General features: G+C 47.6%; 1 protein-coding gene across 2 annotated transcripts in view; it reads right to left on the reverse strand.

Annotated features, from left to right (window-relative positions):
* Positions 1 to 981: 981 nt before the first annotated feature.
* MAF1 (MAF1 homolog, negative regulator of RNA polymerase III) overlaps positions 982 to 25,075 on the reverse strand; it is a 24,521-nt gene continuing 427 nt past the window's right edge. The window contains exons 2-9 of one of the 2 annotated variants that reach the window (XM_069956842.1): positions 19,407 to 19,596; positions 7,376 to 7,469; positions 4,833 to 4,961; positions 3,116 to 3,281; positions 2,787 to 2,908; positions 2,520 to 2,639; positions 2,339 to 2,437; positions 982 to 1,597 (exon numbers count right to left, since the gene is read on the reverse strand). In XM_069956842.1, coding sequence (XP_069812943.1) covers positions 1,576 to 1,597; positions 2,339 to 2,437; positions 2,520 to 2,639; positions 2,787 to 2,908; positions 3,116 to 3,281; positions 4,833 to 4,961; positions 7,376 to 7,458 — 741 coding nt within the window. In that variant the 5' untranslated portion in view covers positions 7,459 to 7,469; positions 19,407 to 19,596 and the 3' untranslated portion in view covers positions 982 to 1,575. The remainder of the gene's footprint in view (positions 1,598 to 2,338; positions 2,438 to 2,519; positions 2,640 to 2,786; positions 2,909 to 3,115; positions 3,282 to 4,832; positions 4,962 to 7,375; positions 7,470 to 19,406; positions 19,597 to 25,075) is intronic. The other variant, XM_069956843.1, reaches the window with a different exon arrangement.

Below are 25,075 nucleotides of genomic sequence, written 5' to 3' on the forward strand. Positions count from 1 at the left end.
TGGCGGGGTCTCCTGGTGTAGGTGCTGAGGGGAGGAGGATGGCGGGGTCTCCTGGTGTAGGTCCTGAGGGGAGGAGGATGGCGGGGTCTCCTGGTGTAGGTGCTGAGGAGGATGGCGGGGTCTCCTGGTGTAGGTGCTGAGGAGGATGGCGGGGTCTCCTGGTGTAGGTGCTGAGGGGAGGAGGATGGTGGGGTCTCCTGGTGTAGGTGCTGAGGAGGATGGCGGGGTCTCCTGGTGTAGGTGCTGAGGGGGATGGCGGGGTCTCCTGGTGTAGGTGCTGAGGGGAGGAGGATGGTGGGGTCTCCTGGTGTAGGTGCTGAGGGGAGGAGGATGGCGGGGTCTCCTGGTGTAGGTGCTGAGGGGAGGAGGATGGCGGGGTCTCCTGGTGTAGGTGCTGAGGGGAGGAGGATGGTGGGGTCTCCTGGTGTAGGTGCTGAGGAGGATGGCGGGGTCTCCTGGTGTAGGTGCTGAGGAGGATGGCGGGGTCTCCTGGTGTAGGTGCTGAGGAGGATGGCGGGGTCTCCTGGTGTAGGTGCTGAGGGGAGGAGGATGGGGTCTCCTGGTGTAGGTGCTGAGGGGAGGAGGATGGCGGGGTCTCCTGGTGTAGGTGCTGAGGGGAGGAGGATGGTGGGGTCTCATGGTGTAGGTGCTGAGGGGAGGAGGATGGCGGGGTCTCCTGGTGTAGGTGCTGAGGGGAGGAGGATGGCGGGGTCTCCTGGTGTAGGTGCTGAGGGGAGGAGGATGGCGGGGTCTCCTGGTGTAGGTGCTGAGGGGAGGAGGATGGCGGGGTCTCCTGGTGTAGGTGCTGAGGGGAGGAGGATGGTGGGGTCTCCTGGTGTAGGTGCTGAGGGGAGGAGGATGGTTGGGTACACTATACACAGTGTAGAGGCAGCCATCTTTAGTGCACTCCAGGCAGCCCTATATATTACATACAGTTCTGTTCATCTTAATCTTTCCACCTTTGTCCATAGATACATCAGATTTGGTTTTGGAAGAACTTTTAATTTGAACAAAATTACCAATTGCATAAAAAACTCCTAAAAACACAAACATTCTGCAACCACCACAAAGGATAAGAAAGGAGTGGAGACAGCAGGGACGAGGGTCTGACCGAGGCCCGGGTGTGATGGCAGGATGGCCTCCATAAGAGTCAGGCCTCGGCCACAAGAATATACGCTCTCCTCCATGTGGAGAGCAGTCTGACTATATACAGAGCACACTCATCCTACATCAGTGCAGAGGCCGTTATCATATGTTTACAGACCTAAATCTGAAGAGTTGAAAGGCAAAGAGCTTGATAGACACAAGTATACAGCAGCCATTACTGCTCTGCTATCACGTGTGGTAATACACGACTGTCCCAGGATTCAAGAGAATAGATCCTCTATGTACAGCGGCCATTCAGCCTGAACTAATAGTCTCTTCATGATGCTCAGCGGTGGACATGGACCTCAGCGAGATCTGTGCCACTGGAGCGCACACACGATGTCAGAAGCACGGCACGCGGGAAGGAGGACATGGAGGGGACATGGTCACCTCTCCCACTTGCGCTGGACGGAAAGCTTCCCAGTCACTTTAGTTGCACATCATCGAGGGTCTGAAATAAAGAGAAATCGGGTGAGTGTGTAGAATGTTTACTGGGCCCATGTGGTGACACAGGGTAAACCGCACTCATTTCCCATCAAATCCTGAGACCTGAAACGTTCCTAACAAAACTTCACAAGGAAGTCTGTAAAGCACGAGCCGAGTATCGGCAACAAGCATTGCTAGAAATTCTCATTCAGGCCATAATCGGCCCGGCCGAGTAGCTGGAAAACGCCTGCCCGTCGCTGCTTGCATCTCTTCTGCAATGTCCCTGTATAAACAGGAGATGTAAGCAGATCCCGATATATGTAAATGGCCACAAGAACGAGGCAAAGATGGAACCAGCTGGCCGTGATTGGTTGTTGCTCACAGTGGCTGTAGAGGCCACAACCAAGCTCAATGACTAGGGATCAGTTAATGCCATGGACCGCTAGGTGTTAAAAAGAACCCCAAGATAGTGAAAGGAGACACCCAGAATGACTGGCACGGCTAGAACATAGTGAACAGACTGACCTGCCCTGGGGTCCAAGATTACTGGGAGCTGTGGGCAAAGTGGAAGGTCACACAAATAGCACCTAAAAACCATTAAAAAATATATCTATCTATCCCTTGGAGGTAAGGTGGCGGAGCAGATACTGCAAGTGTTCCTGTGACAAGAGGTGAGCCCTTCACTACAGTATATACACAAGCCCTCACACACAACTATATCCTCCTTGTTGACTGTTTCCAGAGTTTTCTTTGATCAGAGACTTACCGATCGCCTCCGACGTGGCTTAGTTCATCATCCTCCATTTCCTCTTCCAGATCCATTTCTAGTTCAGAGCCCACGTCAGCCCGCTTATAGGTGTACCCACTGAAAAACAGGCAAGGAACAAAAGGTCAACGAAAGGAGCCGCACGTGTGACCAGGATGACCAGACGCCCCACATCCACTACCTGATAGAGCGACATGTAAAGAACACTATTCTTTTCAGCTTCTTATTGTAGAAGAAATAGTTAAAGGACCACAAGTTCCCGTCTTCACCAAAGGGATCAGAGTCCAGATCAGGATTGTAGCTGCCATGAGAGAAGGACATCACAGTGACTGGGGAGCAATAGAAGGAGAACAAAGACAACTAGCACCATGTGCTGCACTGAGCTATGGCCATACTGCTCCCTATGTGGCCTGCCAGCGGTCTGCTACCTCTAGAGAACGCTACATACCTGTAGATGTCACACTCCGATAGGCTGATCTCTTCATCCACAGCATCCCACAAATCAGGCTTTAGGGAGGAGAAATCTTCACCCAGAGCAGACACGAGGCTGCTATTCACAGCATTCACCACCTGAGGGCGACAAAAAAGACTGCATTCATAACAGTCAGGGTTGTCATAGGACAGTGTGTGCAGCATCTCCATCCTGAATGACAAGATGGAGAGGGGGGAGATGCTGCTGAAGTCTGAGGGAAGGAAGAGCAGCTCAGCACAGGAGACAGTAACGATGCAGAAGGAAGGACTTGGCACAGTGTAGTCACCACCAGCCACATCTCTTACCCAGTTCAGACTAGGCTCCCGGCTAAACTCATGGCTTCGGGCTGCACTAAAGTCATAGTCCGGCCGAAAAGATTCATTTAGAGTGGCAATGAGATAGAAGAGCGTCTTCCTGCTGCACTTATCACTCAGCGGACCCTCCTCATCTCCTCCAAGGCTCTTCCCAAGCCTGAAAGACATAAACCACGACTGAAGCCAGCACAGAAGAGAGGATGGCACCGACAGAAGATTCCTCCCCAGCTGTCAATCCCTCCATGGACTGTAATGGAGCACACCAGTCAGAGTTAACGGACAGCCAAGAGGTGACGGAGCTCCCCGGCTGTCTCTCAAGATGACAGCAGTTCTCAGGAGGAGATGGCTGGCAGCACAGTGACTGAGGGTGTATGGGGGATGGGAGGGGGAGATGGCTGGCAGCACAGTTACTGAGGGTGTATGGGGGATGGGAGGGGGAGATGGCTGGCGGCACAGTTACTGAGGGTGTATGGGGGATGGGAGGGGGAGATGGCTGGCGGCACAGTGACTGATGGGGGATGGGAGGGGGAGATGGCTGGCGGCACAGTTACTGAGGGTGTATGGGGGATGGGAGGGGGAGATGGCTGGCGGCACAGTTACTGAGGATGTATGGGGGATGGGAGGGGGAGATGGCTGGCGGCACAGTTACTGAGGATGTATGGGGGATGGGAGGGGGAGATGGCTGGCGGCACAGTTACTGAGGGTGTATGGGGGATGGGAGGGGGAGATGGCTGGCAGCACAGTTACTGAGGATGTATGGGGGATGGGAGGGGGAGATGGCTGGCGGCACAGTTACTGAGGATGTATGGGGGATGGGAGGGGGAGATGGCTGGCGGCACAGTTACTGAGGGTGTATGGGGGATGGGAGGGGGAGATGGCTGGCGGCACAGTGACTGATGGGGGATGGGAGGGGGAGATGGCTGGCAGCACAGTTACTGAGGATGTATGGGGGATGGGAGGGGGAGATGGCTGGCGGCACAGTTACTGAGGATGTATGGGGGATGGGAGGGGGAGATGGCTGGCGGCACAGTTACTGAGGGTGTATGGGGGATGGGAGGGGGAGATGGCTGGCGGCACAGTGACTGATGGGGGATGGGAGGGGGAGATGGCTGGCAGCACAGTTACTGAGGGTGTATGGGGGATGGGAGGGGGAGATGGCTGGCGGCACAGTGACTGAGGGTGTATGGGGGATGGGAGGGGGAGATGGCTGGCGGCACAGTTACTGAGGGTGTATGGGGGATGGGAGGGGGAGATGGCTGGCGGCACAGTGACTGATGGGGGATGGGAGGGGGAGATGGCTGGCAGCACAGTTACTGAGGGTGTATGGGGGATGGGAGGGGGAGATGGCTGGCGGCACAGTGACTGAGGGTGTATGGGGATGGGAGGGGGAGATGGCTGGCGGCACAGTGACTGAGGGTGTATGGGGATGGGAGGGGGAGATGGCTGGCGGCACAGTTACTGAGGGTGTATGGGGGATGGGAGGGGGAGATGGCTGGCGGCACAGTTACTGAGGGTGTATGGGGGATGGGAGGGGGAGATGGCTGGCGGCACAGTTACTGATGGGGGATGGGAGGGGGAGATTGCTGGCGGCACAGTTACTGAGGGTGTATGGGGACGGGAGGGGGAGATGGCTGGCGGCACAGTTACTGATGGGGGATGGGAGGGGGAGATGGCTGGCGGCACAGTTACCCCTTTTGAATACAAGTACCTGCTGGGACTGACGCCGCCTGTCTGAGGAGGAGACAGAGCTTCCAGCACGTGCGGCTGACCCTCCTGGCAGAACTGCTTGAACATGTGCTTGTCGTCCCCGGCCATCTTACATGAATAGCTCTCTATCCTGCAAGACACAAAAACACGTCTCCAGATCATACATCTTACATGTAACCATCACCCATCATCACCCATCCATCCTCCATCATCACCCATCCTCCTACTCCATCATCACCCATCCATCATCATCAATCCATTCATCCTCCTACACCATCATCACCCATCCTCCTACTCCATCATCACCCATCCTCCTACTCCATCATCACCCATCATCATCAATCCATTTATCCTCCTACACCATCATCACCCATCCATCCTCCATCATCACCCATCCTCCTACACCATCATCACCCATCCTCCTACACCATCATCACCCATCCTCCTACTCCATCATCACCCATCCTCCTACTCCATCATCACCCATCATCATCAATCCATTTATCCTCCTACACCATCATCACCCATCCATCCTCCATCATCACCCATCCTCCTACACCATCACCCATCCATCCTCCATCATCAATCCATTCATCCTCCTACTCCATCATCATCACCCATCCTCCTACTCCCATCATCACCGCCCATTCTCATCATCATCACCCATCCTCCTCCATCATCAGCATCCATCCTCCTACTCCATCATCATCATCACTCATGCTCCTACTCCATCATCATCATCACCAATCTTCCTCCTCCATCATCATCATCACCCATCCTCCATCATCCATTCTCACCCGTCCTCCTCCATCGTCATCCCCCATCTTCCTCCTCCATCATCCTCCTCATCCCAATGATGTACTGCAGTACAGTAGAGTGCAGCCTCTGCAGCTGGGCCTAGGATGGTGCTGTGTGTAATGTGTGATATTAGTATTACAGCTACACTTGCTGCCTCGGAATGGAGGTCACAGGTGACATGACCTTCTGGATGCAGCCAGAATCTTCCAGAAGGCTCTTAGCACAGCTCCTCAGGCCTTTCCATAATACTGTGAATTTGTGAGGCATCCACAAATCCTCCGTCCCCTCCCCGACCATACTCCCCCCCCCCTCCCCCTCCTGTAGTCCCCTCCCAGACCATACTCCCCCCCCCCCCTCCCCCTCCTGTAATCCCCTCCCTGGCCATACTCCCCCCCCCCCCTCCTGTAATCCCCTCCCTGGCCATACTCCCCCCCCCCCCTCCTGTAGTCCCCTCCCAGACCATACTCCCCCCCCCCCCTCCTGTAATCCACTCCCTGGCCATACTCCCCCCCCCCCTCCTGTAGTCCCCTCCCAGACCATACTCCCCCCCCCTCCTGTAATCCCCTCCCTGACCATACTCCCCCCCCCTCCTGTAATCCCCTCCCTGACCATACTCCCCCCCCCCTCCTTTAATCCCCTCCCTGACCATACTCCCCCCCCCCCCCCCCCTCCTGTAATCCCCTCCCTGACCATACTCCCCCCCCCCCCCTCCCCCTCCTGTAATCCCCTCCCTGGCCATACTCCCCCCCCCCTCCTGTAGTCCCCTCCCAGACCATACTCCCCCCCCTCCTGTAATCCCCTCCCTGACCATACTCCCCCCCCCCTCCTGTAATCCCCTCCCTGACCATACTCCCCCCCCCCTCCTGTAATCCCCTCCCTGACCATACTCCCCCCCCCCCTCCCCCTCCTGTAATCCCCTCCCTGACCATACTCCCCCCCCCCTCCCCCTCCTGTAATCCCCTCCCTGACCATACTCCCCCCCCCTCCCCCTCCTGTAATCCCTCCCTGACCATACTCCCCCCCCTCCCCCTCCTGTAATCCCCTCCCTGACCATACTCCCCCCCCCCCCCCTCCTGTAATCCCCTCCCTGACCATACTCCCCCCCCCCTACCCCTCCTGTAATCCCCTCCCTGACCATACTCCCCCCCCCCCGCCCCCTCCTGTAATCCCCTCCCTGACCATACTCCCCCCCCCCCTCCCCCTCCTGTAATCCCCTCCCTGACCATACTCCCCCCCCCCTCCCCCTCCTGTAATCCCCTCCCAGACCATACTCCCCCCCCCCCTCCCCCTTCTGTAATCCCCTCCCTGACCATACTCCCCCCCCCCCCTCCCCCTTCTGTAATCCCCTCCCTGACCATACTCCCCCCCCCCCATCCCCCTCCTGTAATCCCCTCCCTGGCCATACTCCCCCCCCCCCTCCCCCTTCTGTAATCCCCTCCCTGACCATACTCCCCCCCCCTCCCCCTCCTGTAATCCCCTCCCTGGCCATACTCCCCCTCCTGTAATCCCCTCCCTCTATCCTCCTCCATCCCCTGCTCCACCTTCCTCCCTCCATTCTACCTACCTCCCTCCATCCTCCCCCCATCTATCCTCCTCCATCCCCCTGCTTTACCCCACCTCCCTCCATCTACCCACATTCATCCCTCACTCGCACCTACATTGTTCGGTCTATACTCCATCCAGTGATTTATTCTTCAACCCAAACCAACCCCATCCTCCTCTTGTATCTCATAGCAGAGCACCCACCTGCCTAGGATATGTGAGTCCCCCGTCTCTACACATAGTTGAGAGTTCACGGCTTCAAAGCGAGAATTCTCCAGCAGCTTCATCTCAAAAAAATCTAAGCGGGAAAAGAAATGAAGACAGATATAGCAAGGACAGCTGCTGGGACCCCGCTCCTCTCCTGACATCCTCTGTGCTGCTGGGACCCCGCTCCTCTCCTGACATCCTCTGTGCTGCTGGGACCCCGCTCCTTTCCTGACATCCTCTGTGCTGCTGGGACCCCGCTCCTCTCCTGACATCCTCTGTGCTGCTGGGACCTCCCCTATAAGATCAGCACCCTCCTCTCCTGACATCCTCTGTGCTGCTGGGACCTCCCCTATAAGATCAGCACCCTCCTCTCCTGACATCCTCTGTGCTGCTGGGACCTCCCCTATAAGACCAGCCCCCTCCTCTCCTGACATCCTCTGTGCTGCTGGGACCTCCCCTATAAGACCAGCCCCCTCCTCTCCTGACATCCTCTGTGCTTCTGTGCTGCTGGGACCTCCCCTATAAGTCCAGCCCCCTCCTCTCCTGAAATCCTCTGTGCTGCTGGGACCTCCCCTATAAGATCAGCACCCTCCTCTCCTTCTGTCGCTTAGCTCCTCGCTTAGCTCCTCACCGAGTCATGTCAGCAGTGCTCTGTCTATCGATCAATGCACAAGGTCTAAACGTCCCAGAGAAACGCTCCTCTCTGCTGCGTTTTCTATGGGCCAAAAGCTTCGGTGGTCTTCATCCAAGAAACCCACTTCCGGGGTGACCAAGTGCAGAGATTGTCGGATCATCGTTTTCCGGAAGTCTACCATAGCTGTTCTCCGGACTCCAAAACAAAGGGGGCGTCAATTCTGTTCGTGCATTCAGCTCCCTGGGAATTCATAGATCAGAGGTCGGATTCAGAGGGACGGTTCCTTTTTGTCAAAGGCAAAATAGCGGGTGCCCTATGTACCTTTGGTACGGTTTACTTTCCCAATGTAGGTCAAATTGCTTTCCTGGAATGATGTCTCTCGGAGGTGAAAGACTTTCTGGAGGGTATGGTTGTCTTCGGAGGGGACCTCAACATGGCTCTTGACCCTCTTCTTGACTCTTCTTCTGGCCACTCCTCTCTTTCCTTTTCCTCCCTACATCAGGCAAAGCAATCCTTTCATTCCCATCAACTGATGGACACCTGACGGCTACTCCACCCTCGTGACAAGGACTATACTTTCTCTTCACACCCCACAATGTATACTCTCATTTATTATCTTTTTGTTTCCCACGCTCATCTGGACCGTGTGACCGCTGCCGCCATCAACCCCCATTTCTTTTTCGGACCCCACGGTGATCTCCCCTTCCCCATCAAACCCCCCCCCCCGCCCCCCTCCAGAGCCACGGTCATGGCGCTGGCGTCTGAACGAGACCCTGCTGAAGGACCCAGGGATTCTGGCCGAAGTCCGTGCTGACCTGTCCACCTACTTCTCATCCAATACCTCTCCTGAATCTCCCCCGCTGATAGTGTGGGATGCTCACAAGTGCTTCATAAGGGGTACTTTTATCAAGCTTGCATCTCACCTCAAGAAGGAAAGATCAGCCAAAATAATGTCACTGGTCACGCAAATTGCGGACCTTGATAAACTCAAGAGGACCCTTGCCCTTGCCACGGGATCAGAGCTGGCGGTCTTGCGCGGCAAACTAAGAGACCTCACCTTCGCAAATGCCAAGGCCTCTCTAGCACAATGTCGCCGCCATTACGGAGTTCGGCAACAAGCCTAGCTCGGGCCCTGCGCCAACAGAGAGCTCGCTCTTTTATTCTGCACATTTCCTCCCCCTCCGAATCAAAACTGGCTCTCTTCTCAAATAGCGGACTCTTTCCAGGATTACTATACCTCCCTCTATGGCCTGCCACCTACCCCAGTCTCCTCAAATTCCCCACCCCTTCATTCGGCTATTGCCTCTTATCTGGCAGATTCTGGCCTCCAGGCACTGCCCGAGGAGGATGCAGCGTCGCTTGAATCGCCCATCACGGCTACGGAATGGGACTGGGCACTGAAGACGTCCCCTTCGGGTAAAGCTCAGAGACCAGATGGGCTTACATTGCCCTATTACAAGACCTTCAGTCCCCTTCTCCGGGACCACTTTCTGTCGGCCTTCAACTCTGTCTACTGGCTCCCCTCTGCCCTCACATTTCAGTCATCCCCAAGGAACGCAAAGACCCTGCACATTGCCAAAACTACCGCCCCATGTCTTTCCTGAATTTGGATCTTAAATTCTTCTCTAAAATTCTGGCTGCCCGTCTCACCCCCCTCCTACAGGATGTGATACACCCTGACCAAGTGGGATTCATGCCCATGCGGGAGGCTTGGGGCAATACCACCAGAGCCATAAACATAACTCATATGGCCCGTTACTCTGCCCTTCCTGCCATGCTCCTGTCCACAGATGCAGAGAAGGCTTTTGACCGAGTAGGCTGGCCTTTTCTCTTCGCCACACGGGCTTGGCCCCCATATGTTGGTGTGGATAGGCTCTCTATACTCCCACTCCAGGTTTCGGTCAATGGCCTTCTCTCTGCATCATTCCCAATCTCTAATGGAACGCAAGATAAACGACCTCCTCTCCAAACCAGGGTAAGTACGGGCGCAGATCCAGATGGACATATGAAGTTAATTAAAATACATTTATTGTATAAAAACATTCATGGCGACACAACGCGTTTCCAAACCGAACTGGTTTCTTTCTCAAGTGTCATCTGCCTCACAACCCACTTTACCTACATATATATCCATCTTCTTGATGACATCAGCATTTAGTGATAGGTTGAACACTTTAACCCCTAGGGAACCAAAGGGATGGTAGCTTTCAATTACAAAAACACATATACAATCTTGTATAGAATACATAAACCCATAAAAATAGATAGATATATATATATAACAACCATTAGATTTTTTTTTTTTTTTTTAACGAACATTCTCAATAGTTTTGTTCAAACCATAAGGTGATAAAGTGCATAATTTGAAGATCCAATACGATTCACGATTGATAAGGTGCCTGTATCTATTGCAGCGTGTCTCCGGGATGTGTTCTAAAATTGTTAAAGTAAGGTGCTTGGGGTCACGGTTATGTTTTAGAAAAAAAATGTTTCGAGACACTATGTAATAAATATCGTTTTCGGATATTTGACCGATGTTTATTCATGCGGGAACGTCTGAACAGTGCGTCCCACATATTGTAGTCTACATGAGCACTCCAAAAGATAAACTACAAATTGTGTGGAGCAATTAGAAAGGCCTGTGGCAGAAAAAATTTCTCCAGTACTCTGAGATGTAAAAGTAGTACCTGGATTTCGGGGTATCCAATCACAACAGAGACACCTTGCATTGAAACATTTCACGGTTCCTAGTGTTCTATCTCCATCCCTCTTATCTCTCGCCTGTATGACGTTGTTTGTATCCCTTTTGGGTATTCTACTTGGGGCAAGATAATTACGTAGACTTTGTTCTTCGAAAAATTATATTGGGATTTTTTGGGATACTAGATTTTAAAATAGGATCATCCTGAAGAATTGACCAGTTTTTTTGTAGATATTTCTTAATCTGCATAGCCCCACAATTATACTCGGTCGTAAAATGGAGTCCAAATTCATTATTGAATGTTTTCTTTTTCTTTATATTTGTGTTACTTTTTTCCTTCATTTTTTTTCAGTATATTTCCTTGTGTTGTGGACTTATTTAGATTATATGCATTTTCTAAAATTCTTTTGGGGTAACCTTTCTTCCAAAATTTTTGATTGCTGTATATAGTCGCTCTCCAAGCTACAGTTTTTTCTTATTCTTTGATACTGACCAAAGGGGACATTTTTCAACCATAAGGGTAGGTGACAGCTACTAAAATCTAAAAAACTGTTTACATCAACACTTTTAAAATGAGTTTTTGTAGCAATATAAAGTTCATCTGTTTTAAAAACCTCTAGGTCTAAAAAATCAATGGCATCAGCTCCAAAATTAAGAGTGAATTCTATGCCCCACTGGTTACGGTTTAGATTTTCTACAAAGGACTGGGCTTCAGATTTCGATCCCACCCAGATTTAGAACAAGTCGTCTATGAAACGCCGATAAAAAATACATTTCTTAAAATCCCTAGACTGCGCGAGGACACTCGCCTCGAACCTCCCCATGAAGAGGTTAGCATCGCACAGCCACAAACCTGTCCATAAATAACATCTTCAAAATTAAATACATTATGTTCCAATATAAAACTCATACTATCATAAATAAATTTGATTTGCTTTTCATCCAATTCAGGATCGTTTTCAAGGTAGTGAAGAGTCCTAAAGTGATATCAATATTTGAATATAAAGAAGATGCATCTAAAGTGATAAAATTATAACAAGAAGGTAATTGTAGTGTTTGTAGTTCAGAAATTAATTGAGACGAATCTTTTAAAAAAGAAGGTAATTTCCACACATATTTATGCAAAAATAAATCCACATAGTGCGATAAATTAGAAGTGAGAGAACCAATACCAGAAATAATAGGACGACCAGGTGGATTAGTGAGTGATTTGTGAATCTTCGGTAGATAGTAAAAATAAGCCAAGTTGGTATAAGAAGCGGTTAAAAAATCTTTTTCTCTCCTATTCAGAATGTTTGCATCAATTGGGCTTTGTATTAGGGAGTGTTACAATTCTTTATATTCTACTGATGGATCCGTCTCTAGCTTTTCATAGTAAAGTACATATGATAAAATACGCCATGCTTCACATAGTCATCCCTATTAAGTAATACTGTACCCCCCCCCCCTTGCCGGCGGGGCGGATAATAATATCCGTATTCTTTTTTAAGGCTGTACGTTCCCCTTTGGTGAGATTATCTGTGTAGTCACCCATTATCACTTCCTTATTAATGTCTCTCAAATCATTTAACATTAGGGATAAAAAGGTTTCTACATGATGGCCACGACTCTGAATAGGGTAAAAATTAGACCTAGTTTTCACATCTCCATGTTTGTACTCATCGCTACTATTTGCGAGGCAGTTGGGGTTAGTGGTTATATTACTAGTATCTTCCTGCAGGGTCTTGTCCTTCTCTTTCAGCAGAAAATGGCGTTTTAGTGTGAGTTTCCTTACAAAATTATTGATATCCAAAAATATGTTACAGTTATCAGGGAAGGATACCGGGCAGAACGATAGACCCCTTCCCAGCAGACGTTGTTCATTAAAGTACGTGTTTGGATAAATTAAATATCTGTATTGTTTCAGACTTATTTGTTATAGACTTATTTATTACTTCTTCTGTATTGGTATACGTTACAGTGTAGTTTTTCGTTCTGTTTTTTCTTTTTTGCTCCCTCTTTCCCCCTCTACAACCTCTGAATACATTTTTCTTTTTGCGCCTCCTCCTCCTGTATGTATCTGGAGGGGATCCTTCTGAATCTTCTGAAAGTAGTTGGTGATTCTCTGGACTTTGGGACTCGTGATGGAAGGTATGAGTGCTATTACTTCTGTGTGAACAGGGAGTGAGGTGATGGCTTTCAACTGTTTGGTGTGTGTTGGCCCCACGTCTACACATGGGAGACGGGAGCTTAAAAAAAGACAATGAGGTGGACATGTCCGATTCACCACCTCTAAACCGCACCCTCAAGAGATTCATCGAATGGATCATCATGTACTGAAATCTGGGAAAACGCTAAGGTACCTGAGTTGGTGATCATGACCTCAGTATCGACGGCACCCGGGGCCGAGGTCACCACATCAAGAATTGTGTGGGAAGTGGAAAGGGTGAGAGGATGAGATGTTGTTCACACTAGATACAGTTTGCGCATCTAGTGTTTCCTTGGATGAACTTGGAGTGATAGTTGTGGGTGTTTCTATGGTCTCCCTGGGATCTTCAATTTCAGGCTCTGGATTGTTAAAGTTAGATGGTTTATTGTTCATATGAGTGAATCTTTTTTGATTATTATTTATAGCCCCAAGGGACAATGTTTGCTCGTGCCTGGAGGGGTCAGATGTAGACTCTCTGGGATATCTGTATGAGTTAACAAATGTACGGGTATTAGTCCCATATTTTTTCTGCTCTGACCTAGAGTGATTGTGATGTATCTCTCTCTGGAAAGAATGTTTTTTTTTAAATTATTGTGACTATTGGGTGTAGGAATATTGTCTGATTTAGAACTCTGTTTTTTGTTTTCTTCATTTAAACCTTCAGTGCGTATAGATTTTTTTCGTTGTTTACGTGTCTGACCAGTCGCAAAAAAATCTATACACACTGAAGGTTTAAATGAAGAAAACAAAAAACAGAGTTCTAAATCAGACAATATTCCTACACCCAATAGTCACAATAATTTAAAAAAAAACATTCTTTCCAGAGAGAGATACATCACAATCACTCTAGGTCAGAGCAGAAAAAATATGGGACTAATACCCGTACATTTGTTAACTCATACAGATATCCCAGAGAGTCTACATCTGACCCCTCCAGGCACGATTAACAATCCAGAGCCTGAAATTGAAGATCCCAGGGAGACCATAGAAACACCCACAACTATCACTCCAAGTTCATCCAAGGAAACACTAGATGCGCAAACTGTATCTAGTGTGAACAACATCTCATCCTCTCACCCTTTCCACTTCCCACACAATTCTTGATGTGGTGACCTCGGCCCCGGGTGCCGTCGATACTGAGGTCATGATCACCAACTCAGGTACCTTAGCGTTTTCCCAGATTTCAGTACATGATAATCCATTCGATGAATCTCTTGAGGGTGCGGTTTAGAGGTGGTGAATCGGACATGTCCACCTCATTGTCTTTTTTTAAGCTCCCGTCTCCCATGTGTAGACGTGGGGCCAACACACACCAAACAGTTGAAAGCCATCACCTCACTCCCTGTTCACACAGAAGTAATAGCACTCATACCTTCCATCACGAGTCCCAAAGTCCAGAGAATCACCAACTACTTTCAGAAGATTCAGAAGGATCCCCTCCAGATACATACAGGAGGAGGAGGCGCAAAAAGAAAAATGTATTCAGAGGTTGTAGAGGGGGAAAGAGGGAGCAAAAAAGAAAAAACAGAACGAAAAACTACACTGTAACTTATACCAATACAGAAGAAGTAATAAATAAGTCTATAACAAATAAGTCTGAAACAATACAGATATTTAATTTATCCAAACACGTACTTTAATGAACAACGTCTGCTGGGAAGGGGTCTATCATTCTGCCCGGTATCCTTCCCTGATAACTGTAACATATTTTTGGATATCAATAATTTTGTAAGGAAACTCACACTAAAACGCCATTTTCTGCTGAAAGAGAAGGACAAGACCCTGCAGGAAGATACTAGTAATATAACCACTAACCCTAACTGCCTCGCAAATAGTAGCGATGAGTACAAACATGGAGATGTGAAAACTAGGTCTAATTTTTACCCTATTCAGAGTCGTGGCCATCATGTAGAAACCTTTTTATCCCTAATGTTAAATGATTTGAGAGACATTAATAAGGAAGTGATAATGGGTGACTACACCGATAATCTCACCAAAGGGGAACGTACAGCCTTAAAAAACTTAAGAAGGGGGGGGGGGGGGTACAGTATTACTTAATAGGGATGACTATGTGAAGCATGGCGTATTTTATCATATGTACTTTACTATGAAAAGCTAGAGACGGATCCATCAGTAGAATATAAAGAATTGTAACACTCCCTAATACAAAGCCCAATTGATGCAAACATTCTGAATAGGAGAGAAAAAGATTTTTTAACCGCTTCTTATACCAACTTGGCTTATTTTTACTATCTACCGAAGATTCACAAATCACTCACTAATCCACCTGGTCGTCCTATTATTTCTGGTATTGGTTCTCTCACTTCTAATTTATCGCACTATGTGGATTTATTTTTGCATAAATATGTGTGGAAATTACCTTCTTTTTTAAAAGATTCGTCTCAATTAATTTCTGAACTACAAACACTACAATTACCTTCTTGTTATAATTTTATCACTTTAGATGCATCTTCTTTATATTCAAATATTGATATCACTTTAGGACTCTTCACTACCTTGAAAATGATCCTGAATTGGATGAAAAGCAAATCAAATTTATTTATGATAGTATGAGTTTTATATTGGAACATAATGTATTTAATTTTGAAGATGTTATTTATGGACAGGTTTGTGGCTGTGCGATGCTAACCTCTTCATGGGGAGGTTCGAGGCGAGTGTCCTCGCGCAGTCTAGGGATTTTAAGAAATGTATTTTTTATCGGCGTTTCATAGACGACTTGTTCTAAATCTGGGTGGGATCGAAATCTGAAGCCCAATCCTTTGTAGAAAATCTAAACCGTAACCAGTGGGGCATAGAATTCACTCTTAATTTTGGAGCTGATGCCATTGATTTTTTAGACCTAGAGGTTTTTAAAACAGATGAACTTTATATTGCTACAAAAACTCATTTTAAAAAAGTGTTGATGTAAACAGTTTTTTAGATTTTAGTAGCTGTCACCTACCCTTATGGTTGAAAAATGTCCCCTTTGGTCAGTATCAAAGAATAAGAAAAAACTGTAGCTTGGAGAGCGACTATATACAGCAATCAAAAATTTTGGAAGAAAGGTTACCCCAAAAGAATTTTAGAAAATGCATATAATCTAAATAAGTCCACAACACAAGGAAATATACTGAAAAAAAATGAAGGAAAAAAGTAACACAAATATAAAGAAAAAGAAAACATTCAATAATGAATTTGGACTCCATTTTACGACCGAGTATAATTGTGGGGCTATGCAGATTAAGAAATATCTACAAAAAAACTGGTCAATTCTTCAGGATGATCCTATTTTAAAATCTAGTATCCCAAAAAATCCCAATATAATTTTTCGAAGAACAAAGTCTACGTAATTATCTTGCCCCAAGTAGAATACCCAAAAGGGATACAAACAACGTCATACAGGCGAGAGATAAGAGGGATGGAGATAGAACACTAGGAACCGTGAAATGTTTCAATGCAAGGTGTCTCTGTTGTGATTGGATACCCCGAAATCCAGGTACTACTTTTACATCTCAGAGTACTGGAGAAATTTTTTCTGCCACAGGCCTTTCTAATTGCTCCACACAATTTGTAGTTTATCTTTTGGAGTGCTCATGTAGACTACAATATGTGGGACGCACTGTTCAGACGTTCCCGCATGAATAAACATCGGTCAAATATCCGAAAACGATATTTATTACATAGTGTCTCGAAACATTTTTTTCTAAAACTTAACCGTGACCCCAAGCACCTTACTTTAACAATTTTAGAACACATCCCGGAGACACGCTGCAATAGATACAGGCACCTTATCAATCGTGAATCGTATTGGATCTTCAAATTATGCACTTTATCACCTTATGGTTTGAACAAAACTATTGAGAATGTTCGTTAAAAAAAATAAATAAATAATAATTAATGGTTGTTATATATATATATATATATATATATATTTTTTTTATGGGTTTATGTATTCTATACAAGATTGTATATGTGTTTTTGTAATTGAAAGCTACCATCCCTTTGGTTCACTAGGGGTTAAAGTGTTCAACCTATCACAAAATGCTGATGTCATCAAGAAGATGGATATATATGTAGGTAAAATGGGTTGTGAGGCAGATGACACTTGAGAAAGAAACCAGTTCGGTTTGGAAGCGCGTTGTGTCGCCATGAATGTTTTTATACAATAAATGTATTTTAATTAACTTCATATGTCCATCTGGATCTGCGCCCGTACTTACCCTGGTTTGGAGAGGAGGTCGTTTATCTTGCTTTGAAATACCCATCTTGGATGGTTTACCTGGGAGTGGCAGCGGTCTAAGTCCATACGTTTGTTGAGTGTTGTGCCTCTCCATTGCACAACCGCATCAGGTGAGAGTCTTATATACTATCCTCTCACCGCTCGTTCATACCTCCTGATCTGTGCTATGGAGCGCTGTTCTATTTTCTCTTCTAATGGAATGCGGCAGGACTGCCCTCTCTCCCCTCTCATCTTCATCCTAACCCTGGAGCCCTTCCTTAGACATGTGAGGCGTAACCAAGACATTTTGGAGGTTCAGGTGGGGTCAGTGGAACACAGAGTTTCTGCCTACGCAGATGATCTATTTTTTTTCTTACCCAGCCTTCTGTCTCCCTTCCTAATCTTCTGTAAGAACTTTCCCGCTATCAGGCCCTCTCCAACTATAAAATTAATCTCCAAAAACCTGAGGCGCTCAATATCTCCCTTCCTGCCACGGTGGTTTCCTCTCTTGAAGCTTCCTTTAGACAACTTACCTCACTCCTCACTAAGTTCATATGGGCGCACAAACAGCCGCGGCTAGCGAGGGTAGTCCTGTATCGCCCCAAAGCTCGAGGTGGCCTTGGTCTCCCCAATCTCTACCAATACTATGTGGCAGCCAGAGTACTGGATTGGCATCACCACTCCTCCATAAAGTTATGGGTGGATCTGGAAAAGGCAACTGCTCCACTGCCCTTGCTGGCCGCACCATGGCTACCGGACTCGGCCCGCTTCGCAAGTTCCCATCCCACCATTGCCCCGACACTTCGGGTATGCCACAAACATCTCTCCGCTGGCTTCTTAGCCCCACACCCCTCCCTTTTGTTCCCAATTCTAGGCAACCCATCTTTCCCTCCAGGGGTAGAAGACGCGGGCTTCTGTGCATGGTCTCGGACGGGTTGCTTCCATGCCCAATCCTTTCTTAGAGTCGCGGCATGGTCCTCTCTTTCTGACTTCAATTCCCAGACGGATCCCACCCCCCTGGGATTCTGGAGATCTCTCCAGCTCCATCACTTTCTCCTCACTCTTCCTATGCCTTCTTGCTTTGCCCGTACACTCACCCAGTTTGAATCTCTCTGCTTGGGCTCTGGTCCGTCTCCACCCTATATGTCATGTTGGGCTCCCCTCCGGACCAGCTACCTCCCCCCTTTCTCGCGGCCTGGGAAGAGGACCTGAACATCTCTTTCTCTGCATCGCAAGTGGACCGAGTGCTCACTTGTACGCATTCCTCTTTTATCTCCTCCCGTATCCAGGAAACGAGTTACAAGCTTCTCTCTCAACGGTATTGGGTTCCTACCAGTCTTCATCGGATCTTCCCTGAGGTGTCCCCACACTGCTGGAGGGAGTGTGGCGAGATGGGCTCCCTTCTTCACACATTCTGGAGCTGCCCCAAACTGGTGCCCTTCTGGACAGAAGTGTGGTGAATTACTTCCACTTTCATGGACTATGCCCTTTCTTTCTCTCCTGAATGTGTCTGACATCCCCCTTAGAAGTTACCATTCCTCTGTTCTCAGACACCTGATAAACGCTGCCCGGGCTTGTATCCCTGCCTTGTGGCGCCAACCAGATCCTCCTAGTCTCGCATTATGGTTCCGGAAAGTAGAAGATATCAAATGCATGGAGGATCTTGCTGCACAGCTCCATAACCAGAATTCCCGGTTCTATCGGACGTCTTTTTATTGGGACCAGTCCACCGACTCCTCTGAATATAGATCTCTGCTGGCTCAGTAAGGAGCCACCTGCTCCGCTGTCCCCTCCTGTTTCTTTTTCCCCTCCTACTTTTTCTAGTTCTGGTTGAGCGCTAGCTCACTGCCAAATTCACGTTTTACGCAAGATATGTTATTTTATGCGGTGGGAGCTGCGGTTTGCTCCTGTTGGCCTATTGTGGTTTGTGGACAGATATATGCACTTCCTGTTTGTAATGTGTATATGTGCCTCTGCGCCCTGTGGGACGCCAGTAGCTATTGTTGTAAAATGTAAAATTTATTGTTGATGTAGAATTTTAATAGAATTTAGAATTAAAAAAAATAAATAAATCAGCCCCCTCCTCTCCTGACATCCTCTGTGCTGCTGGGACCCTGTGACCTCCCCTATAAGATCAGCACTCTCCTCTCCTGACATCCTCTGTGCTGCTGGGACCCTGTGACCTCCCCTATAAGATCAGCACTCTCCTCTTCTGACATCCTCTGTGCTGCTGGGAGGACCCTGCTATTACCACTGTAGAAATACAATCTTAGCCCCCGGTCTCACCTGTATTCTCCTCCTGTTCTGTACACTGACTTCTCTGCTCCTCGGACGCTGATGCCTCAGTATCTTTCAGATAATTTCAGTCTTTTGAAAGAGAACAATTGATAAACACTCGAAGCACAAAGTAATGGCGTCCTCAGCCACGACATCACTGCACTGATAGCGGAGATCAGATAGGGAGACGGTCCGGAAACTGCAGAGAATGAACAAGCAGAATTAATACCACACTGGAGAGGAGAGGATCATACAGTCATGTAGTGTAGAGAGGAGGAGGAGGAGATCATACAGTCATGTAGTGTAGAGAGGAGAGGAGGGGATCATACAGTCATGTAGTGTAGAGAGGAGGAGGAGGAGGAGGAGGAGGAGGAGGAGGAGGAGAGGAAGGGATCATATAGTCATGTAGTGTAGAGAGGAGGAGGAGGAGGAGGAGGAGGAGGAGGAGGAGGAGGAGGAGGAGGAGGAGGAGGAGAGGAAGGGATCATATAGTCATGTAGTGTAGAGAGGAGGAGGAGGAGGAGGAGGAGGAGGAGGAGGAGGAGGAGGAGGAGGAGGAGAGGAAGGGATCATATAGTCATGTAGTGTAGAGAGGAGGAGGAGGAGGAGGAGGAGGAGGAGGAGGAGGAGAGGAAGGGATCATATAGTCATGTAGTGTAGAGAGGAGGAGGAGGAGGAGAGGAAGGGATCATATAGTCATGTAGTGTAGAGAGGAGGAGGAGGAGGAGGAGGAGGAGGAGGAGGAGGAGGAGGAGGAGAGGAAGGGATCATATAGTCATGTAGTGTAGAGAGGAGGAGGAGGAGGAGGAGGAGAGGAAGGGATCATATAGTCATGTAGTGTAGAGAGGAGGAGGAGGAGGAGGAGGAGAGGAAGGGATCATATAGTCATGTAGTGTAGAGAGGAGGAGGAGGAGGAGGAGGAGGAGAGGAAGGGATCATATAGTCATGTAGTGTAGAGAGGAGGAGGAGGAGGAGGAGGAGGAGGAGGAGAGGAAGGGATCATATAGTCATGTAGTGTAGAGAGGAGGAGGAGGAGGAGGAGGAGGAGAGGAAGGGATCATATAGTCATGTAGTGTAGAGAGGAGGAGGAGGAGAGGAAGGGATCATATAGTCATGTAGTGTAGAGAGGAGGAGGAGGAGGAGGAGGAGGAGGAGGAGGAGGAGGAGGAGGAGGAGGAGGAGGAGAGGAAGGGATCATATAGTCATGTAGTGTAGAGAGGAGGAGGAGGAGGAGATCATTTAGTCATGTAGTGTAGACAGGAGGAGATATATATATATATATCTCCTCCTGTCTACTATATACAGTAGACGTGTCACGGGAGAAGTGGTCGAGGGGGTGTACATCTCACTGAGGTTGATACGCACGGTGAGATGGTGAGTCCAGGAGGAACCTGTTACTCAGCAGTGTTATGCTGCTGAGATTGTTATTTATTGTTACCGGGCCTGGATTTACATGGAATGGCAGGTAGGTTTGGTAGTGGGACTGGCCATTCCCTCCCCTGATCCAGTTTGGGTGTTCCCATCAGGTGTCCTCTGATGAGCCTGCAAGAGGGTAAAAGCCCTGCAGTGTATAGGTTTAGCTCTCAGCCAGGAGAACAGCCTGGGTGGTGTGTTTGCTGAGAGCTGGGAATACAGGCGCTGCTGGGGCCTATTCACACCCTGCAACACTGCTTATCGAAGTGCCAGATAGGTGACCGGTGTGTTAGTAAGCACCCAGACGGGCAGGACGTTTTGTTTGGTTTTGTTCTTAAAAGCGCGGTGTTGCTATATTTCTGTTGTGAAGGACTGTTTATGATATAAAAACAGCTTGATGTTTATTTGTAAGTCCAAGTCTGATGTGAACTGTGTCCAAACACACCATCCCCCGGGAAGATCCCTACAAATATATATATATATATATATATATATATTAGTGTAGACAGGAGATATATATATGTATATACAGTGAGTCCAAGAAGTATTTGATCCCTTGCTGATTTTCTTTCTTTGCCCACTAATATAGACACGATCCTTCAGCACTTTTAATGGTAGATATATTCTAACATGGAGAGACAGAATATCAAGAAAAAAATCCAGAATATAATTTTAAAGAAAATATTTTAATTAATTTGTATTTCAATGAGGAAAATAAGTATTTGATCCGTCTTGCCAAACACACCCAATACTTAGTGGCAAAGCCTTTGTTTGCCAGCCCAGCGGTGAGAGGTTTGTTGTAGTTCACCACACGTTTAGCGCACACACCAGGGGGAATCTTGGCCCACTCTTCTTTGCAGATTCTCTCTAAATCCTGAAGGTTGGTGGGCTGTCGCTTGGCAACTCTGACCTTCAGCTCCCTCCATAGATTTTCCATCGGATTGAGGTCTGGCGACTGGCTGGGCCACTCCATGACCTTAATGTGATTTTTCTTGAGCCAATCCTTTGTTGCCTTTGCTGTATGTTTAGGGTCGTTATCATGTTGGAAGACCCAACCACGGCCCATTTTCAGAACCCTGGCAGAGGGGAGGAGGTTGTCCCTCAGGATTATGCGGTACATGGCTCCATCCATCTTCCCAGTGATGCGGTGAAGTAGCCCTGTACCCTTGGCAGAGAAACAACCCCAAAACATTATGCTTCCACCTCCATGCTTGACGGTGGGCACAGTGTTCTTGGGGTCATAGGCAGCATTTTTCTTCCTCCACACATGGCGGGTGGAGTTGAGGCCAAAAAGTTCAATTTTGGTCTCATCTGACCACAAAACCTTCTCCCAATAACTTGGTTCATCTTTCCAATGATGATTGGCATACTTGAGGCGCGCCTCCACATGTGCTCTCTTCAGCAGGGGCACCTTCTCTCCACATGTGCTCTCTTCAGCAGGGGCACCTTCTCTCCACATGTGCTCTCTTCAGCAGGGGCACCTTCTCTCCACATGTGCTCTCTTCAGCAGGGGCACCTTCTCTCCACATGTTCTCTCTTCAGCAGGGGCGCCTTCTCTCCACATGTGCTCTCTTCAGCAGGGGCACCTTCTCTCCACATGTGCTCTCTTCAGCAGGGGCACCTTCTCTCCACATGTGCTCTCTTCAGCAGGGGCACCTTCTCTCCACATGTGCTCTCTTCAGCAGGGGCACCTTTCGGGCACTGCAGGATGTGAATCCATTGTTGCGCAAAGTGTTGCCAATTGTTTCCTTGCAAACTGTGGTCCCAGCTGCCTTCAGGTCATTTGCTAACTCCTGCCGAGTGGTTGCAGGACGATTTCTGACTGTTCTCAGCATCATTGCCCCCCCACCAGGCGAAATCTTCTTTGGAGCATCGGGCCGAGGTCTGTTGATTGTCATGTTATACTCTTTAAACTTTCTGATAATTGCACCAATAGTTGTTACTTTCACATACAACACCTTACTAATCTTTTTGTAGCCCATTCCAGCTTTGTGAAGGTCAACAATTCTGACTCTGAGGTCCTGTGACAGCTCTTTGGTTTTACCCATGTTGGAGACTTGAAATCTGTGTGATCTGTCTGATTCTGTGGACAGTTGTTTTTCACACAAGTGATTAGTGAGAACAGGCGGCTTCAGGTCAGGTAACAAGTGTATTGGGAGTGTCTAACTGGTCTGTAAAAGCCAGAACTGCTAATGAATACTAAGGGATCAAATACTTATTTCACTCCATGAAATACAAAACAATTAATAAATATTCCTTAGATTTATTTTCTGGATTTTCTTTTTAATATTCTGTCTCTCCATGTAAGAATACATCTACCATTAAAAGTATAGAATGATCATGTCTTTATTAGTGGGCAAACAAAGAAAATCAGCAAGGGATCAAATACTTCTTGGACTCACTAATATATATATGTGTAGACAGGAGGAGATATACACTCACCGGCCACTTTATTAGGTACACCTGTCCAACTGCACGTTACCACTTAATTTCTAATCAGCCAATCACATGGCGGCAACTCAGTGCATTTAGGCATGTAGACATGGTCAAGACAATCTCCTGCAGTTCAAACCGAGCATCAGTATGGGGAAGAAAGGTGATTTGAGGCCTTTGAACGTGGCATGGTTGTTGGTGCCAGAAGGGCTGGTCAGAGTATTTCAGAAACTGCTGATCTACTGGGATTTTCACGCACAACCATCTCTAGGGTTTACAGAGAATGGTCCGAAAAAGAAAAACCATCCAGTGAGCGGCCGTTCTGTGGGCGGAAATGCCTTGTTGATGCCAGAGGTCAGAGGAGAATGGGCAGACTGGTTCCAGCTGATAGAAAGGCAACAGTGACTCAAATAGCCAACCGTTACAGCCAAGGTAGGCCGAAGAGCATCTCTGAGCGCACAGTACGGCCAACTCTGAGGCAGATGGGCTACAGCAGCAGAAGACCACACCGGGGGCCACTCCGCTCAGCTAAGAACAGGAAACTGAGGCTACAATTTGCACAAGCTCATCGAAATTGGACAGTAGAAGATTGGAAAAACGTTGCCTGGTCTGATGAGTCTCGATTTCTGCTGCGACATTCGGATGGTAGGGTCAGAATTTGGCGCCAACAACATGAAAGCATGGATCCATCCTGCCTTGTATCAACGGTTCAGGCTGGTGGTGGTGGTGTCATGGTGTGGGGAATATTTTCTTGGCACTCTTTGGGCCCCTTGGTACCAATTGAGCATGGTTGCAACGCCACAGCCTACCTGAGTATTGTTGCTGACCATGTCCATCCCTTTATGACCACAATGGACCCAACATCTGATGGCGACTTTCAGCAGGATAATGCGCCATGTCATAAAGCTAGAATCATCTCAGACTGGTTTCTTGAACATGACAATGAGGTCACTGTACTCCAATGGCCTCCACAGTCACCAGATCTCAATCCAATAGAGCATCTTTGGGATGTGGTGGAACGGGAGATTGGCATCATGGATGTGCAGCCGACAAATCTGCGGCAACTGTGTGATGTCATCATGTCACTATGGACCAAAATCTCTGAGGAAGCTTCCAGCACCTTGTTGTATCTATGCCACCAAGAATTGGGGCAGTTCTGAGGGCAAAAGGGGGTCCGACCCGTTACTAGCATGGTGTACCTAATAAAGTGAGAATATATATATATATGTAGACAGGAGGAGATATATATATGTAGACAGGAGATAGATAGATATATAGTGTAGACAGGAGGAGATATATATATATAGTGTAGACAGGAGGAGATATATAGATATATAGTATAGACAGGAGGAGATATATATATATATAGTGTAGACAGGAGATAGATAGATATATAGTGTAGACAGGAGGAGATATATATATATATAGTGTAGACAGGAGGAGATATATATATATATGTAGACAGGAGGAGATATATATATATATATAGTGTAGACAGGAGGAGATATATATATATAGTGTAGACAGGAGGAGATATATAGTATAGACAGGAGGAGATATATATATATAGTGTAGACAGGAGGAGATATATATATATAGTGTAGACAGGAGGAGATATATATATATATATAGTGTAGACAGGAGGAGATATATATATATAGTGTAGACAGGAGGAGATATATATATATATATAGTGTAGACAGGAGGAGATATATATATATAGTGTAGACAGGAGGAGATATATAGTATAGACAGGAGGAGATATATATATATATAGTGTAGACAGGAGGAGATATATATATATAGTGTAGACAGGAGATATATATATATAT

Source organism: Dendropsophus ebraccatus, chromosome 2 (assembly GCF_027789765.1).
Source record: "Dendropsophus ebraccatus isolate aDenEbr1 chromosome 2, aDenEbr1.pat, whole genome shotgun sequence".
Lineage (NCBI taxonomy): Eukaryota > Metazoa > Chordata > Amphibia > Anura > Hylidae > Dendropsophus > Dendropsophus ebraccatus.